The sequence below is a fragment of the Natator depressus genome, chromosome 4, assembly GCF_965152275.1.
Source record: "Natator depressus isolate rNatDep1 chromosome 4, rNatDep2.hap1, whole genome shotgun sequence".
Lineage (NCBI taxonomy): Eukaryota > Metazoa > Chordata > Testudines > Cheloniidae > Natator > Natator depressus.
Window position 1 is genome coordinate 54,235,563 of NC_134237.1, and position 18,848 is coordinate 54,254,410.

At 38.3% G+C, this 18,848-nt stretch overlaps 1 protein-coding gene across 2 annotated transcripts in view; it reads left to right on the plus strand.

The window, feature by feature from the left end:
* The window catches only part of HHIP (hedgehog interacting protein), a 92,350-nt gene extending 73,743 nt beyond the window's left edge, over nucleotides 1-18,607 (plus strand). The window contains exons 12-14 of one of the 2 annotated variants that reach the window (XM_074950033.1): nucleotides 13,841-13,989; nucleotides 16,868-16,996; nucleotides 17,850-18,607. In XM_074950033.1, the coding sequence (XP_074806134.1) occupies nucleotides 13,841-13,989; nucleotides 16,868-16,996; nucleotides 17,850-17,860 (289 nt within the window). In that variant the 3' untranslated portion in view covers nucleotides 17,861-18,607. Of the gene's footprint in view, nucleotides 1-13,840; nucleotides 13,990-16,867; nucleotides 17,794-17,849 lie in introns of those variants that run through there. The other variant, XM_074950032.1, reaches the window with a different exon arrangement.
* The last annotated feature ends 241 nt before the right edge of the window (nucleotides 18,608-18,848 follow it).

Below are 18,848 nucleotides of genomic sequence, written 5' to 3' on the forward strand. Positions count from 1 at the left end.
GAGAACATTCCACATGAACAAACATAGCCAAATGGTGGGTGTTGGCTACAAATGAGTAACTCAGAGGCACAGAATAAGCGTCCTCTGCCTGAGGAATATGTTCTGTCCCCAATTCCTAGCAGCAGTTCCACACAGCTACCTGTTGCTGCTACCAACTAATGAAGTTACTCTTTTAGCCCAAGTGGTAGGTAGAGGTTCATAGTTTGAATATGGAGGAGATCTGGGGTTTTAGCTCTGCTAACTGTAATTGGAAGTCATTATATAACCACCCCATCTGGCAAACAAAAACTTTCCCCACCATTGTGACCTCACAAAGAAATGTACAGTATCAACCATGGCAAAGCCCCACCTCAAAATCTCAGGCCATGTGGTTCCTTTAAAATTCTTCCACAATTGACTGTTTAGTCAACAGCAGAAGAAACCACCCTCATATTAGGATGTGTGGAGAAAATCCAGCAACATATCCAGTGGAGTCGTCTGACCTCACTTTCTAGAGTATGATTGTCTTACATGGCAGTCAGGCTGAGTGAAATCAGAGATGGTTCATTCAGAATTCTGATCAGATAATTCAACTTACTGTAACAGGAGCTGAGAGAGTAGTTATTCTATCTGATCTATTTGAAGTGGTCTATTTTGGTTGAAGTTAGTGAGTCCTGAGTGAGACTTGGTGATTGTGTATCTGTGCAGAAGATCTAAGCCTGTGACAGGATGGCAACATAGCAAACTTGCTAGGCAGAGGCCACTTTCAGGCAGAAAGAACCTGAAGCCACAATCCTTCGGCTTACAAATGTTAGTGTCACAAGGGAAAAGGCTGCAAGTGCAATAGACAGTCAAATCTCTATTTCTGATAGAAGAGACTGAGTAGGTACCCCTCACAGACTGGGGAACATGGCAAAGAGAGATGCTATGAGCATTCAGAGTAGCAGCCATGTTAGTCTGTATTCGCAAAAAGAAAAGGAGGACTTGTGGCACCTTAGAGACTAACATGAAAGCTTATGCTCAGATAAATTTGTTAGTCTCTAAGGTGCCACAGGTACTCCTTTTCTTTTTGCTATGAGCATAGAGGATTCTATTGTCAAATATTGTTAACTGGGTATGCGGAGACAATGAAAACCATTTGGAGAGTTGCCTACTAGGCACACAGTGGTGTGCAGATTTCCTGACACATCTAGACAAACTTCTAGAAGGAGGAGGAGGAGCCTGTGGCAGTGTCATATACTGGTATAAATGACACAAGGAAGTGTACAAGATTGGTTCTGGAAGTCAAAGTTGGATTATTAGGAAGGCTTACGTCCAGGGCTCTATGATATCTTTCTCTCGCATGCCTCTGGTTGCATGTGCTAGGCAGGGGGAACTACAGCATCTCATTGTGCAAATGAGATTATGTGTACAGAGGAGATGGTCACATTGTAGGCACTAGGGAAGGGAGAGGCTAATATGGAAGAGATAATTAAAGTGGAACGAGATTGCTGGCAAGGAAAATCAAGACAGGTAAAATTAAACTTCTAATCAGAGGAAAGCTGACAGATACTGAGCTGCACTCCAGTTGGGCAGAGTCTTCTGGTGAAGATGTCAATAACAGAAGATAAAGTAGGTATCTAATAGGAAAGAAGAGGTCAGTAATTCCAGCTCTGCTAGAAGAAGGATGGGTTGAGGCTAGAGCATCCAATTAGATAATAGGATTTCAGATAAAGAATATATATAAGAATAGGCACATAATCAAAATTAGGGCTTTATTTAGATGAACAGTTAGCACACAGTACCCTGGGTGTAAATCTACAGCGCTAGCATGCTGCACATTAACTGTGTGGACCATACTACAGTACGCTAGTCCACTGCGATCTATTCTGCTTTGAAATGACAGTAGGTCAGTATTACTTATCAGTATGGATGTATACCTATATCAGAGTCAGGCATATCTGCGCCCATACAAAAAGGAAGGAGACAGGCAATTTAAAAAAATCTTATTAAAATGGCACTTTTCAAGAGATCATTGGATCCAAAGATTTACCTGTCACTAATATCAGCAACTGAAAGGCTAATGTTGTGCTTTCTTCATGCTTAGAGGAAGAGGAGAATGATCCTAGCATTTACAGAGAAGTAAAACTTCAGCATCAGGTATATTAGTTAAAACAGTAATTAAAGATAGAATTTCCTATAAAAGAAAACTATGCCTCTCCAACCTATTAGAATTAGAGGGTATTAAGGAAAATATGTTGCCATGATATGAGAAGTAAAGTGTTGTCATGGATTAGGACTTGATGAAAAGATAGAAAATAAGGAGTAGGAATAAATGCACAAATTTTCAGTATGAACAGAAGTCAGTGGTAGGATGTCCCAAAGACCCATAGTAAAGCTGCAGTATAAATTGATTATCTGAGAAAAGGGGTCAACAGCAAAGTGGCAACATTTCTGGAGGACAAAGTTATTTAGGTTAATGAACAATAGAGAAAACAGGGAGAAATTCCAGAGGGACCGAAGAAAGGAGTGGTCAGCACACTGGCAAATGACAAGTGCTAGATAAAACACATTGGAAGGAATCACTTGAACTATGGTCACATGTTGATGGTTTCAAATTAACTAACTCAAGGGAAGCTGCAGACATCATTATGGACAGTTGAATTCAACATCTTTAAACATGTTCTGTGCTTGTACAACATCTCGTACTACGTGGTCTAAACCCATAACAGGGACTCACAGGCGCTACCACAATACCACTACTACTAAATAAAATAATAATAATTAATAAGTTAAACTGTGGAAAGTGCTCTGAAACCATTGTGATGAGTGGCTATGACAGAAGGGCAATGAAAATGGTCAGACATATGGAAAGACTTCCACATAGAAAAAGAGGATGTAAAAAAACCACTATTTGATGTAGATACAAGATTAATAAAAGGTGAAATATTGAGATATATAAAACAAAGAATGGTTTGTAGTATGTCATTTGGGCACTGCCATTTACCCTCATATTACAATAACCAAGAGACATTCAATTAAAATAAACTGAAAGGCAATACATTTAAAACTGATGAAAGGACTTTTGTTTATTTTACACAATGTACAATTAGCCTATAGAACTCACTACCAAAGACATTTTTGAGCCACAGAGCAGGAGTCAAAAGAGCAAACAAACATGTATAGAGATAACATTGTTTGTATTATTCTAGCCATGGACCAGGACCACGTTGTGCTAGGTGCTGTACAAACACAGAACAAAAAACATCCCTGCTCCAAAGAGTTTATAATCTAAGTAGAAGACAAGTGACAACAGATGGAGACAAACCGGAGTACAAGGAAACTGAGGCAATATTGGTCAGCAAGAATGGCAGTGCTCTCACCCCAATCATTGTCAAGTTTTTTGTAGGTATCATCATCATCACCACCACCACCACCACACTAGCTAAGGATACTACCCGCCCACCCCCCACCCCACCCAGCAAAAAAAGAGAGAGAGAGAGAGAGAAAGAAAACAACTCTTAGGCTATGTCTCCACTATGGACCTTACAGCAGCACAGCTGTACCCCTGCAGCTGAGCTGCTATAAGGTCTCGTGTAGCCACTCTATGCTGGCAGGAGAGAGCTTTCCCACCAGCATAATTTAACCACACCCAACGAGCGATGGTAGTTGTGTCAGTGGGAGATCATCTCCCACCAACATAGTGCTGTGCACACCGACACTTTTGTTGGTGAAACTTATATTGGTCAGGGGACTGGTTTTTTCACATCCCTGACTGACAAAAGTTTTGCCGACAAAAGTGCTAGTGTAGACAAACCCTTAAGCTCTTATGCTTTAGGATCTAAATCAAACATTGCCCAGGGTTAGAAAGAAACTCACCAGACATAGGTATAGAAATCCATTTAAGGAAATCCATTTCTTCCTCTGAATCATCCAGTATTTGTCATAGTCTAATACATGATTCAACTAGACAGACACTTGTTCTGATCCAGTATAGCAATTCCTTAGTTCCTGTTTATTTTTGAAAAAGAGGGCAGTATCTAATACCTAATCAGGTGCTCCATGGACTTTCAAGGGAGAATACTTCCCCATGCATTATGATTAGTCTACACAGTTCTGGACTACAGCATGTTTGCAAAGCGTCTTTGGGCCAGGCTGGAATTGTTTTGAGTTGGACTAGGCCCTAAACTTGCTTAACCCTACAAACTTGTACCATTCAGTTTAGCATTCCTTTTTGACACTCTTCTGTGGTTTATGATACCAGAAGAATATTTACAAATTAATTTATTCCAAAGGATTGTGTCTGGGGCACTTGATCTCATTCAGGCGATTTGAAGCTAAGGTGAACGCTGTTCCCAAGAACTTCAGCTGTTATAGCTTTTAATACAACTGTCTCATATGTCAGGAATTTGCCATTTTCAGAAAAATATAAAAATAATGTTTAAATGTTGCATTTATGAAGATTTTGGTTAATGAGAGATGAGAATAGAAATATACAGTATTAGACCCATTCTCCAAAAAAAGTCTATGTTTGATGGTTCAGAGATATACTCTGAAAGCACTTATTAAAGCTGTCAACAAAATGAGCCATTTTATTGGTGAACCCACCCAGGTGGGCCGTACAATCTCCTTCTATCCAAAAAGTTACTATCCCTCTAAGTCATTTAAGAGAATGGAAAGTCAGAATTAATGTCTAATTATATTTAGTTTAGTCTTAGAATGCAAAATTCTTATCTCATTTACCTAGCCACATGCAGTTACTATTCCCATAAGAGACACTAAAGAGAAATTAAAGCTCTTAGTAAATACCAGCCTAGAGAGTTTCACTTTACAGAAGTACACCACAAAAAGTCCTTTGTAACCACTATGGAAAAACTGAGGGTTTTTTTTTTAATCATAGCACAATCCACTGACTGTAACGGTTTTGTTTTCATTTTCTTACTGTTTCTAACATTGGGTATTAAGGAGCTTTCACTTTTTATCATTTTATAAGGAAAAAACAGTTCAGTTTATCTTTTGACTATTTTCTGGAGCCTGCAGGAAGCCAATTCCTCTGCCATCCCAAAGAAAGTCATACATAATAGAGCAGCTTTAGTCCAGTAAGCCAGTCTTTGCCAATTCATCAGTCAAAGTGTTATGCAAGTGGCCCCCTAAATTGATAAATTCCCACAGTGCCTGTTGACCCAGCTGCCAAGTGCTCATGCAGCAGGTGTTGTTTTCATGACCACCCTGACAGTAATACAAACTGTTTAGCAGTTGCATTGACCTCTTAGCTATTAACATTGATACAGGCTCCACTAGGGACTAGTTTTCAAACATGACAGAATTTCTTAAGACTAGAGGTCATGAACGAGTATACCATATAAGAATAAATTTTATAGGTTGCTGAGTTTAAATCTAAGAACAGTGAGGTTTTTTTCCACATTATTCCCATGTAGTAAATCTGGAGACAAGTAACGAGCTTCTGGCATGTCTCCCAGTACTTAAGGTATATTTTTATTTTAGAAACTGTACCTGAAGAGATGCAATATTTATTCTGTGACAAGTAGTAAATTATAATGAAACAAACTTATTTTCACTTGCAATTTGCCCTAGAAAAAATCAAAGTTAGGATACATTTTGCATTAATATGTGTTTGTCCATCATTTTAATAACTAAGTAATATTTGGGGTGAAATGTAATTGAAGTGAAATCTTCTCCTATCCACAAAGCAGTGAAACTATCAGAAACCCTTTTGACATCAGAGTCAGGATTTGCATGGATATACCCTATTCCCAGAACAGAGATGCATCTTTTGTTTGTTTTACTCGCCAAGCATGTTAAAAATATTGTGCCAACTTCACCCTTGATGGCACGGCATTCGCTTCAGTGGAATTACATGAAAGCTGAATTTTGCCTCCTAAATTGTATTGCTCCACATGTGCCTGAGTGGAATAGCAACACACATTGCAATTAAATCACTGACTTTCTGCATGTGGTGGAACTATCGAGATTTATTAAGGATGCCATGAAATGACAGATTATTTTTATGTGAATTTTCCTTTATTAAAACATGGCTTATATTTGTATTCCTTAACTTGCATTAAATAATAACAGAGGCTGCTCTTCTATTCCTAGTACAGTAATGCATATGTAAATTATTTTACTATCCCGATGTCTCAATTTGCTGAGTATGTCAGACCTTCATCAGACAATGAGTACCCCGAGACCAAATGCAGCTTTTATTCCATGCTCCATATATCTACGATTACACAGATTCATGAATGTATACTTTAACAAGCAAGATATCTAATACTGTACTGTTTATACAAATAGCTCTTTAAGATATAGAGTCTGAAAAATTCTAGTTACATAGTCATTAGCAGCAGCTTTTTTGGTTGACTTCCTAGGAGCCAAATCCTACACACAATCAGGTTACTGGGCTCTGCACCTGAGAGTTTTATAGGGACTAATGGGAGGAGTGAAAGAATCTTTCCCACAAATGTAAAATTAGTTCTGGAACTGACTGAGGGCCTGATCATGCCAACACTTAAGCATGTTTGTAATTTTGCTCACACACGTAGTTCTTCTGTGTCTCCTGACATAGAATATGGAGAATGGGGCAGATATGGAGAATAGATGGGGATCCATAAAGTTATTGACCTACTGTCCCTTCTTGGACTCAGGACCAGATTAAGGTCAGTGACTTCATGCAAGAAGGGACAGTAGGTCAATAACTTTATGGATCCCCATCTATTCTCCATATCTGCCCCATTCTCCATAGTCTATGTCAGGAGACACAGAAGAACTACGTGTGTGAGCAAAATTACAAACATGCTTAAGTGTTGGCATGATCAGGCCCTCAGTCAGTTCCAGAACTAATTTTACATTTGTGGGATCCAGTTTAAAACAATTGTTCTGTGCCTGAAAACGTTTGCCTTAAAGATTTGAATATCATAAATTGTAAGTTCTATGGGGCAGGAACTCTCGCTTATATGTTCATGTGTGTACATGTTCAGCAGTGCTCTGATCTTGAGGAATGCTTTTGCGCTTTACCATAATATACATAAGGAGTATTAGTAAGATTTTTCATATACAACTCAACAATCATAACAGGGTTTTGTTTCACCTGCCTTTTTATTAATCTGGTCACTAGGCACTTTGCCAAAGTGAATTTTGCCATCTTCCCTTCCACTCCAGCCCAAGTAATTAGTGATGTGATCAATATTGATGAAGCATGACAAGTACAAGTTTATTGATAATTAATATTAGAATAAAAATCAGAGTTTTATTCACAAGTGTCAACAACAGAGAGAAATATTTGAAATTGCGTAAGTGATCAAACAGGCTTAAGTTGATATAAAATACATGATTTCCACCACATTCAAAAACACGTCAAAAACAGACTCCAACATTAAGCTGCAGAACTGGAATTTATTTGCAAACTGGATACCATCAGATTAGGCCTGAATAGAGACTGGGAGTGATTGGGTCATTACAAAACCTAAACTTAATTTCTCCAATACTAATTTCTCCCTACTGTTACTCACACCTTCTTGTCAACTGTCTGTAATGGGCCACTCTCTTACAAGTTCAAAAGTTATTTTTCCTACCTTGGTATCCTGCTGTTAATTGATTTATCTCGTTAAACTGACCTCACACTTGGTAAAGCAACCCCCATCCTTTCATGCATTTATATCTGCTCCTGTATTTTCACTCCATGCACCTGATGAAGTGGTTCTAACCCATGAAAGCTTATGCCCAAATACATTTGTTTGTCTCTAAGGTGCCACAAGGACTCTTTGTTATTTTTACCACATTAGTAGAATACTAAGACGACAGAATTTACCTACCAGTGCTAACATAGATAAAGCTGTTTGATTAAATAAAAAAATCAATTCATGAATATTTTCACAAATAAAAGCTCTGAGTTCAGTTTCTGTCATTTGTATGGTCATTCTTTACTTCAAAATATTTCTCAGATAAGTCAGCACATCTTCATTTTTACATGATTCATTCATACATGCAAGCCGGACATTCAAGCACACAATTTTGAGACGCCTTTGGAAAATTTGGCCCACTGTGTCTATCTGAAATTAAGCACACTAAAAAGAGGCTATGGGAAGTCTCTCTACCAAGACCCTGCCTGTGCACTAGCAGATTTTCCTTTATCCCCCCTCCTCCTGCCACCACAAATTATGCTTTTGTTTAATATTAAGCCCTTAAAATGCACTTCTACTCAGAAAAGGGACTTTATTAAACTGCAACCTGATAATCTATGCATCGTACTATATTTTACTACTATGACTGCCATTATCCATATAAATATCTAATCCTTGTTTAAAATCCTACTAAGATCAGACTTCAGCGATAGCCTGTTGAAATGATTGCCACTAGGCTAATTGTACATTGTACAAAAAGTAATTACTTTTACCAGTTTAATTTTTTTCCTTGAATGCCCCCTTCTTTTGACACTATGAGAAACAGTCAACGGGAGTGCTCAACTTACCCTGTCCATACAAGCCCATTTTGTAGAGTTCCATCGTGTTCGCTCTCATTCCTCTCTAAACAATCCTAATCTTTTCATTTTCTCCGCACATGAATATTGTTCCAGACCTTGAAATAGTTTTCAGCATCAGGCTCCATGCTATTAATTCTTATATTTTTTTTTTAGATAGGGCAACTAGAGTAGAAGACAGTATTCAGGATAAGGACATAGCATTGATTTGTAGAACACTATAACATTTTCAGTACTGTTTTCCATTCCATTCCCTATGAATCCTAGCATATTTGTTTTTGGTTCGGCAGAGTTTTCATTTAGCTGTCCAAAACCTACCATGTTCTATTTAAAACCCAAGAATGTGTATGAGGAGCTCAAGTTATTTCTTCCAACATGCATTGTCTTCTATTTGCCAACACTGAATTTCATTTGCCATCATGCTACCCATTTACCTAGCTTTTTAGATCCTTTGGGAGTTCCTTACAGTCTTCACTAATCTAAGTAATTTTGCTGTACAACCAATCCCACCCAGACTCCCTCTTCAAGCATGCTCCCATTCCAAAAATCAACTTACCCATTTTAATAGCAAGCCTATGGCTGTCCCAGAAATTAAACTCTCTCAGTGAGAATCCCACCAACCCCCAGCTGCTAAATTCTTCCCCGATAACCAAACCCACTCACCAATTTTCCAGCGAGCGATGAAGTGAGCTGTAGCTCACGAAAGCTTATGCTCAAATAAATTTGTTAGTCTCTAAGGTGCCACAAGTCCTCCTTTTCTTTTTCCCCACCACTGGCATCGCTTCCGGATCTCATCCCCTCCCCTTTTCATTAACAAATCCACCTCACCCAGCTGCCAAACACTGCAGCACTCATTTAGTCCCAATCCATCAAGTGAGTGCATACTCCCTTCAAGGCACCTGAAAGTTTCTTAGCTTGGGTCACAATATAGCTCAAATAAACAGAAAAGTACACCATGAATGTACAATAAGAGATCAAACATTCAAATGAAAGTTTCGTAGTGATTCTCTCAAGAAAAATACTAGGAAATAAAGTGCTAAAACCGATGCTAATACAATGTTCAACCTGGTAATTTAAACTAAAAATACAGAGGCAACTGAAAAATTAAGGATATGACAACAATATGGGTCTCTTTGCATACCGTCAAGCCTGCATTTCCTATGAAATTATGTTATTCGTTATATAGGTGGTGGGCTCCATCTGTTCTTTGACAAGAAAGGCAAAAGACTTACATGTACATGTTTCACAAGATGCCTGTGGTGGTGCATGGAATTTTATAAACAAAGCATATCAATGGAATGGATGTTTGAAGCTGTATGACATGTGAGCAGATCATCTATAGTTACAGTTATTTCCAAATTAAAATTAAAACCATATTTAATAAATAATAAATAACGACACGTGAACTGTGTAATTACTAGGAAATTCTGCAGCTTGGTTTGCGTTATCACTGGAAAAGATTCCACTGAATCTATATCCTGTAGGACTTTTTAATGTATTGTGTGATGATTATTATGTTCTTATAAGACTTATCAGTTGCCAGAGTGCCTAGCACTTTTTGTAAGGGCTTTTTAAATACTATTTAAATCTAAAACAATAGATAAAAATAAATAAATAAAAAGATAAATAAATAATGGATTCCCTGAATTGCATGCAGTTTGAATTGAAGTCATGTAGAAATATATTTTTCTAAAAAAATATATTGTGGCCATGGCTAATGCAGAAAGCATTCGAGTAATTTCTTTAGTGCAGAATGTATTTTGTAAATATTGAGTGCCATTGAGCATCTAAAATACGTCTAGCTAGAAGCTGACAGAAAAATTACATTACATAAAACCTACGACATTCAGCATCCTGCCAGAAATATTGGTGCTCAGCAGTAAATGCTTTCTGTCATTTGAACTCGACATCCCTCAAGGTATACTCTCCATTTACACTGGTATCAAAACTACAGCAAAGTTTGATTCAATTATGAACGTACAAGGCAAAAAAAAAAACCCTGGCGTGTCAAACGGAAGTTGTAGAATGCGGCAGTGATATTGTTAGATATTGCAAAATGGCTGCACGAGTCATAATAACATAAAACACCTCCATTCAGAGTGCTCTCTGTAGGTAAAAATCAGAAACCGGGCACTTCGCTAGAGGAAAAGCCAACAGAAACAGGAGGCAGAGATAGATTCTAGCCTGGAGTATCTGAGCACCTACAGGAAAAAGTCACCCAGCAGGACTAACACCAAGTTTCTGAACAGACAAGACACAGAAAAGCAGGACCAGTGGAAGTTTAAGGTTTCAACAAGTTATACTGTTAATCAGGAAGAGGCGGAAAAGAGTAAAGACAAAAAGGCTGAGACACCATCAGCGATTGAAGTCCTTTATCTTTGGTACCTCTGCTCTAAGGAAATTCATTAACATCCCATTATTGTCTATATAATCTATCTTTCCTACCGAGTAATAAAATAACCTTTAGTTATCACTATAATTTTAAATATTTAGTATTTTTGTGTAAAATATACCTTTGCACCCTGTAAAGGATGGCACTATAGGATCTCAGCTAAAACATCTAAAAAAAGGACAAGTGACGGAAACCCCATTGCTTTAGACATGTAATAGTGAGCTAAAATTGTACAAACTTGGACTGGCAGGGCAATGTACATGGTGAACTACTGGGCCTTTAACTACTGTGCTTCTATGACAGTTATGCAATGCCAAAATTTTAATACAGGGCTCCCTTAAAAATCATAGAATCATAGGACTGGAAGGGAACTCGAAAGGCCATCTAGTCCAGTCCCCTGCACTCATGGCAGGAATAAGTATTATCTAGACCATTCCTGACAGGTGTTTGTCTAACCTTCTCTTAAATGTTTTGCCTTATTGGAAATACATGTGATATTCCTCACCAGACTCCACCATCTTCCTCATCCCTTACCAAAACCACCACTAACTCTGTATTCCCTCACCTCCTAAAGATCCAGGTGTTCCACTCTCCATCTATAAATCCTGGCCCTCTCCCCCACTCAGTATGCCTCCCTGTTTCCACCATATTATGGAATTTTCTCTAGGTGTCTCCCCCTACTTTAATCTCCTTGAACTTCACTGCTTTTTGATTCATTTCAACATCCAGTTCAGAATTGTTCTAAATTTTCTTAGCCCTCCAACCTACCTTATTTCTCTCTACTGCCCTTCCAACTCCATACACTCACCTGGTGGCAGCTTTCTCTTTCTTGCCACACAACTATTATTTTATTCTCACTGTTGGTGAGAATCTTCTAAAATCCCTTAATCTCTTTCAAGTTCTGTCCAAAAATCCCTTTTGTTCCTTTCCTATACTTTTTTCTCTGCTCCTCGCCCATTATTATTTAAGTGTAAATTGTATTGATTTCTCAAGTATCTATACAGAAATCTAGGCAGCTCTTAAAATTTAAACCACATAATTAAAAACCTAAAGTGTCCAATAAAATACTTTGTCAGATATATATTAAATAAATACAATTGTTCCAAATCAAAGACAGTCCCGCAAAAATGAAAGTTACTAACCCTGCCATATGATGGTACCCTAGTTAAATCATCATTCAGCCTCCAGCTCCTCCCCTTATGGACCCCAACTTCTCCAAATGGCTCTGAGACAAGATGAACTCTGCAGTGCATGTGAAAGAATTCCAGGCTGCAACAGACTAAGTGTGGAAAGTGAATTCCAGTACTGAGGATGTTTAGCTCACTTAAGCACTGCTGCTGATCTCAGTAGTGGCAGTACGGGCCCAGGGAGAGAGGCAGCCTCTTAGCTAAACAGTTCCAAAACTATTTAGGGCCTTTTAAGATAAAATCAAATTCTTGAGCTCAACCAGGGAAGCTTCTCACGAGGCAGTTCAACTCTCAGAGCATTGGTGTTCTGTGCTGCCTTCATATGTGGTCTCAATACATATTGTTTAATTCTGAATAATACCTTAGAAGACAGTTTGTATGAAATGATGCATTAGAGAGAAGGTGGGTGAGGTAATATCATTTATTGGACCAACTTCTGTTGGTGAGAGAACAGAAAAGAGATTGGTCCAATAGAAGATTTACCTCACCCACCTTGTCTCTCTAATATCCTGGGACTGACACGGCTCCATCAACACTGCATACAAAGATGCATTGTACTGTATTTTGCTAAGAACATAAAATGTCTCATCTTTCTTTGAATGATGGTTATGAGAGAATAACTATTCCCTTAGAACCCAATCTTGCTCCCACTGAAGTCAATGGCAAAACTTGTATTGATATACGTGACAGATATTGCAACCACATGCAATATCTTTGGAGACCATATTGCGGTAAGTGCATTAGTAGTTTATGTATTACTATGTGCCAGGGATTGTATGCAATTCCTGGAGAGAGGGTTGCCACAGCTCCTCTAGGAACTAAGAACAGGGGAGAGGTGATTACGGTGAATCATTCAGATTGTAAACACCTCCAGTGAGGTACCAACCCTGTAGGAGTCTTGCATATTCTAGTTCAAACTGCTTTTCCCAGAAACCAATAGACAAAGAAATGGCTTGTGGTATCAAAAGGCTGGGTTTCAATGGACTCAGGGTCTTCTTTCTGATCCAGCAGATGGACAGGACCTTCTGTCCCAGGAACCCCCAACCCTTATGGAAGGGTTGGAAAGACTTGGCCTACTATGGCCCAGTAAGACTGATGGATGACCTCTAGCAAGCTTTTAGCATGTGCATAGGAACTTGTATTATTTTTATATGCTTTCTATTTAAAGTTTTTACCTTAAGAATAAATGTGCTTGCTTAGAAAGAGCTATGTGGTAACTGCTGACATTATGGTGATCATAGCCCTTAGGAAGAAAGCAAAGCACAGGGGCTGGCCTTTAGGCCGGGATATCACAGTGAAAGGCAGGGAGCAGTGCAGCCTTAAAACCACTGGTCAGGAGAGAGAGACACACACACAAGTCACCACCCAAGAGAGCTCATAACTGGGATCCACAAACCCTAAGTGGGTACCCTTGAAGGACCATGGAGGGGTTATGCAGGTGAAGTTACCCTGAAACTGTGACAGTTACCAATGAGAAAAGGAGATGGCCTTTATTAAGAAAAAAGTACAGTTTGCATTCCATGTTCACTGTCAACAGTGACAGTCTGAATGCAGGAAAAGGAATTATATGATTCAAGATAAGGTCTTGAAAAGATTTCAGCTGACAGTATTCTTATAATCCTTTTATGTGAAAAGAGATTTGTTTTCACTTACAGTATTCACATGTTTTCTATACGGGCCATTTTAAACTGCTTTCTTTAGAGGAAAAAGAGAAAAAAGCAAGTTTTTTTTATTTCACGTGTGAAAGCATTCTCTCCCCTTGACCCTGATTTTAAATAAGTAATTGGCTCGCATATTTTTCTACAGACCTTTAGTCCCTGAAGAATGCAAAAGAACAGCTCAGTCTGCACAGATATTGATGTCTGAATGCTCAAGGCATTGTCGGAATGGGCACTGCACTCCAACTGGAAAATGCTGCTGTAATCAAGGCTGGGAAGGAGAATTCTGCAGAACTGGTTAGTATTTAGATTCATGGCAATGAGTGAAAATAGCAATTACCTCCCCCCAAAATTGCCTTTAATGACTTGCTGAGATAAAATCTCTGATAAAGCAAATTTACTGTAGATTCTAGAAGCACAGAACAAACAGGCGCTTTGATACCGTGGTGATGTGTGAAGTAGAAGACTCTAGATGAAAGATCTACAATAAATAATATTTAAGGCTACAATGTGAGATCCTTAAGTACAGCATGTAGAGTCCCATTAATTAATGGCAATAACAGTGTAGACTGCAATATACTCCTATTTTATCTTTCAACCATGTTGTAAAATACAAAGGAAATTCTAGTAATATAAATTAGGAATCAGATTTCAAGAGACATGTAGGTGCCTTATTCTCACTGAAATCAAAGGGAATGAGGCAACTAAATACAGTACCTTGAAAAATCTGGTCCTAAATCCCTGACCCTGCAGTCTCCCCCCACATATAATTACCACTGACTTAAATAAGAGTTACCTGCTCAGAAGGGGCTGCAGGATCTGTCCCTTCAATTATTCTTTTGCATACTTTAAAGTCAGCCAGTTTGATGTGGTCTTTTATTAAAATGCCTTTGCATTTTTATTTTATTTTTCCCTGTAAGATACAGTGACTCTAGTTAGTATGTTTCAGAGTAGCAGCCGTGTTAGTCTGTATTCGCAAAAAGAAAAGGAGGACTTGTGGTACCTTAGAGACTAACCAATTTATTTGAGCATAAGCTTTCGTGAGCTACAGCTCACTTCCACTGCATGCATCCAATGAAGTGTAGCTCACGAAAGCTTATGCTCAGAGAAATTGGTTAGTCTCTAAGGTGCCACAAGTCCTCCTTTTCTTTCTAGTTAATATGTTGATTAAAGAGAATTTGATAAATATTTCAGCACAAGATATACCTGATAATTGTAAAATGTTTATAATCCACTGGGGAAATTCTCTGGGTTATAAAGCCGTCAAATTGTTGCCAAGCCTTTTTTTTTAAATCTATGTTCCAACTTTTTTCTGGAACTCAGTAACTTTACTCTGGGTGTGTCACCAAAGGAAGCAAAAGTTAATGAACAAACCCTAATCCCAGAGCTGAGCTGATGTCAATGATGGCTCAGACAAGGATGTGGGTATACAATAAAAAGCAAGTAAAACAGATGATGGCAGCACAGCACTAGATGGGAAGAGAATCCCATAGAGCAGCACAAAAAGGCAGACCCTCTGCACAGAAGCCCTAAATTCTGCAAGTCTGTACTCTGGACAGTACTCCTTCCACTTTCCCTGCCCAAAGGAGCTCCAGGAAGAAGCACTCCGATGTGAATCTAATGGGGTGCTTAATCATCTCTCCCCTTCTCGCAGGTTGGGTGTAGGATGATTGATATAGTCCAGTACCTGCAACTTAGGAAAGAGCAAGGATTCTCTCTTTACTACATGTCAGACTACACTTAGCAATGCTGCTTAGATCCCTGCATGGGACCTTGCACCACTAACGTATTCTAAATAATAAAAGTAAGGCAATAATCTGGGAGGCAATAATCTGGTTCTAAGAGGGCCTTACAGTGAAAAATAGAAATTAGTAATGCAAACCAAGAGACCTGAATTTTTACTCATCTATTTTGTCTTAGACATCATTAAATATCATCAGGGTGGCATCATCATGACAAAAACATCTGAATATTTTCATCATAATACTGCCCATCCCAAACAAAGGGCTAAAAAAAGTTACACAATTGCAGTTATTTATAGTTGGTTTGGCTAATATTAGTTGGAACTCAATCTAATGTTTACAGTTAAAAAAACTGACAAAACTGAGTAATAAAGAATTGCAGTGGTAAATATTCAGGTATCTTTTAAAGCAGGGGTCCCCAACGTGTTGCCCGCGGGCGCAATGGCGCCGGGGCAGCTGTGCGCGCCGCCAGGACACCATGCCACCGAAATGACGCCTCCGCCCGCGGCCACCTGAGAACCGCCTGCCGAAATGCCGCCAAGAAGCGTTGCTGTTTCTCGGCGGCATTTCGGCGACAGGGTGTTTGGTGCCTGCCACAGTCTGTTGGGAATAGGAATGTGCTATTCCCACAGAAAGGTTGGGGACCACTGTTTTAAAGAGACACAAAGTACCTCAGGCCCACATTTGTCAAGATATTTAGTGACTGACTGTCAATGGGATTTAAGCTGCTAAGTGACTAAATCACTTTTAAGAATGAGATGTAAGCTCCTAAATCAGTTAGTTGTTGCTATGAGGAGCACTGCAAGACCTAAATACCTTTTAAAATGTTGCCTAAGTGACTTAGGAACCCACATCCCATTTTTAAAAGTGACTTTGGGCCAGATTTTTAAATGTATGTAGGTGTTGCTTTGCTCAGCATTGTAATGTCTAACTGACATAGATGCCTAAGTCTCACTGGAAGTCAATGGGACTTAGGTGCTAAAGCTAAAGCACCTAAGTCACTTTTGAAAATGAGATTTTGGCACCTAAGCCAGGGAGAACAATGCCTAAATATCTTTATAAACCTGAACCCTAGATTTCCAAGTGCCCAAGTCACTTTTGAAAATGAGACTGAGGCGCCTAAGTCAATTAAACACTTTTGAAAATTTTGCCATAAGTCAAATAGCTATTTATTTTCACAGTCCATTACTTGTGAGGTCCTCTTAGGAGCATGAAAACAGTATTTATTTCCTTCACAGTTCTAGGTATCCATTCTGCAACTTTTTTTTTTTTTTAGCACCAGTTTGGTCTTCATACTCCGTACTTGTAATTTTTTTTTATCCTATCATCACCGTCCCTGGCGCTAAGTAGCTCTCATGTCATGTGCATGCCTTTGATTTTTTTATTTCTTAGTCAGATTCTCAACATGAATTAGAATATTTTTTCCCCCACAGCAAAATGTGATCCAGCATGTCGACACGGAGGTGTCTGTGTAAGACCCAATAAGTGCTTGTGTAAAAAAGGATATCTTGGCCCCCAGTGTGAACAAGTGGATAGAAACATCCGAAGAGTGACAAGGGCAGGTATTCTTGATCAGATTATAGACATGACATCCTATTTGCTGGATCTAACCAGCTACATTGTATAGTTTCGGGACTATTTGGATACTACATTTTCAACGGGCATTTATTTTGAATTCTGTCATTTTAAAAGGACGGTTATCCTGCTATAAACACCGGTGATTCAATTTACTTTTATTAATTTAACTATAATTTCCAGACATGTGCAGATAATTTTTTTTCATGTGTGCATATATCCATACATCGGTATAGATGTACAACACACATAAAACCCCATCATAAGTGTGGTTGCATAACTAGTGGAATTTCTGAAATATATTTCTTCACGTGAAATAGCTTACACAGTGATTCCACTTAAACCACATTTTCATCAAAGGACTCTTATGGTGTCATAATGGATTCTTTGACATCCCAGCAATTTTATGTCTGTAACTATCTGATTATAACAATAAAGAGAGGAGTTTTGAAACATTACTGTACAAACTGCTGGATTTCATTAAATTTAGTTATAACGGTTTTTAAGGTGAAATGAACTACACTATGAGAGAATATTTCTAAACTCCTTAATGCAGTCCTAAATAGGCAATTCATTGTAAGCTTGTAACCTTCACCTTCATCAATGTATCTCTATTACAGAATGTTATGCACTTACTTCTTTATCTGGCATAGATGCAGAAATCTGGTTATCACAACTTAATATCAAAACTGTTTCAAGTGTTTAATAATTAAATTATATCAGCGTATTTCAAAACCAGTCATCCTAGAAGGTCTGCTTTTTATCATATATTTTATTTAACATTGGGCACTGGGTTCATGTTACATATTTATATTATTTTATTTTATTTTTATAATATAGACATCACCTAGATGAAACAGCTTTGCCATGTCCTGTAAAATACTAAAGTTACATTTTTCACCAACTTAATTGGAATGACGGGGAATGAGAGAGCAAACACTCTTAAATGTGTTGTGGATCTAATTTAGAAATGTATCCTTGTGTCAACATGTATTCCTTTACAACGGATGAAAAAGCAACCACCAATCAATCTTTGTAGAATTCCAGCATACCATAAAAATGTTTATAAAAGTGCTTTTCACTAGAACAGGATTGCCCAGATTATACATGATTAGACTGTTACAGATTTCACACTGAATGGAACTTCACTGGACAAGAGCTCACTTTAGCAAATCTTGGGTACATAAAATGTCACTTGTACAAAACGTTATATGATGATTATTGCCAAATATGGTTTTAAATGTAAATGTTCCTTGAAGAGTTAACAAAAAATGAATTTTTGTAAATGTATCAATAAATTTGGTGTACATGCTGTATTCAGGTTTTTTAAAGCATTAGTTAATATTTTAACTATAGACACCTTCAGACTGGGGGACCACCCCCAATCCGCCCCTGCCCATTGATCCCCCATCATGTGTGGCCAGATCTCAGCGTTCATATCTATCACATATAAGGTTTCCTTTGTACTACTGCCTTACAGAAAAACTTACCTACAAAGAGAAAACAGAACAACCACAGTGTTCCCATCATCGCCCTATAAATTGCTGTTCCTGTATCAACAGTGGATAGTGGTTTAAGCAATGCAGTCTAACATAGTCCAGCAAGATTTCCCACCCATAAGAAAATGACCTTTATAGGACAGTGACTTGTAACTAATTTTCCATTAATGGATGTTTTCAGTCTCTTATTTTAATACATCTGAAATTTGCAAGGAAAGCATGCTTGATATTTGTCCCAATCTGTGTGAAGAGACTGGCTAAAGTGAACAGAAAGCTACACTTGCCTTCCATATATGATTACTTGGGTTTTAGCTGACCTCATGCCAAATGGAAATTGGTT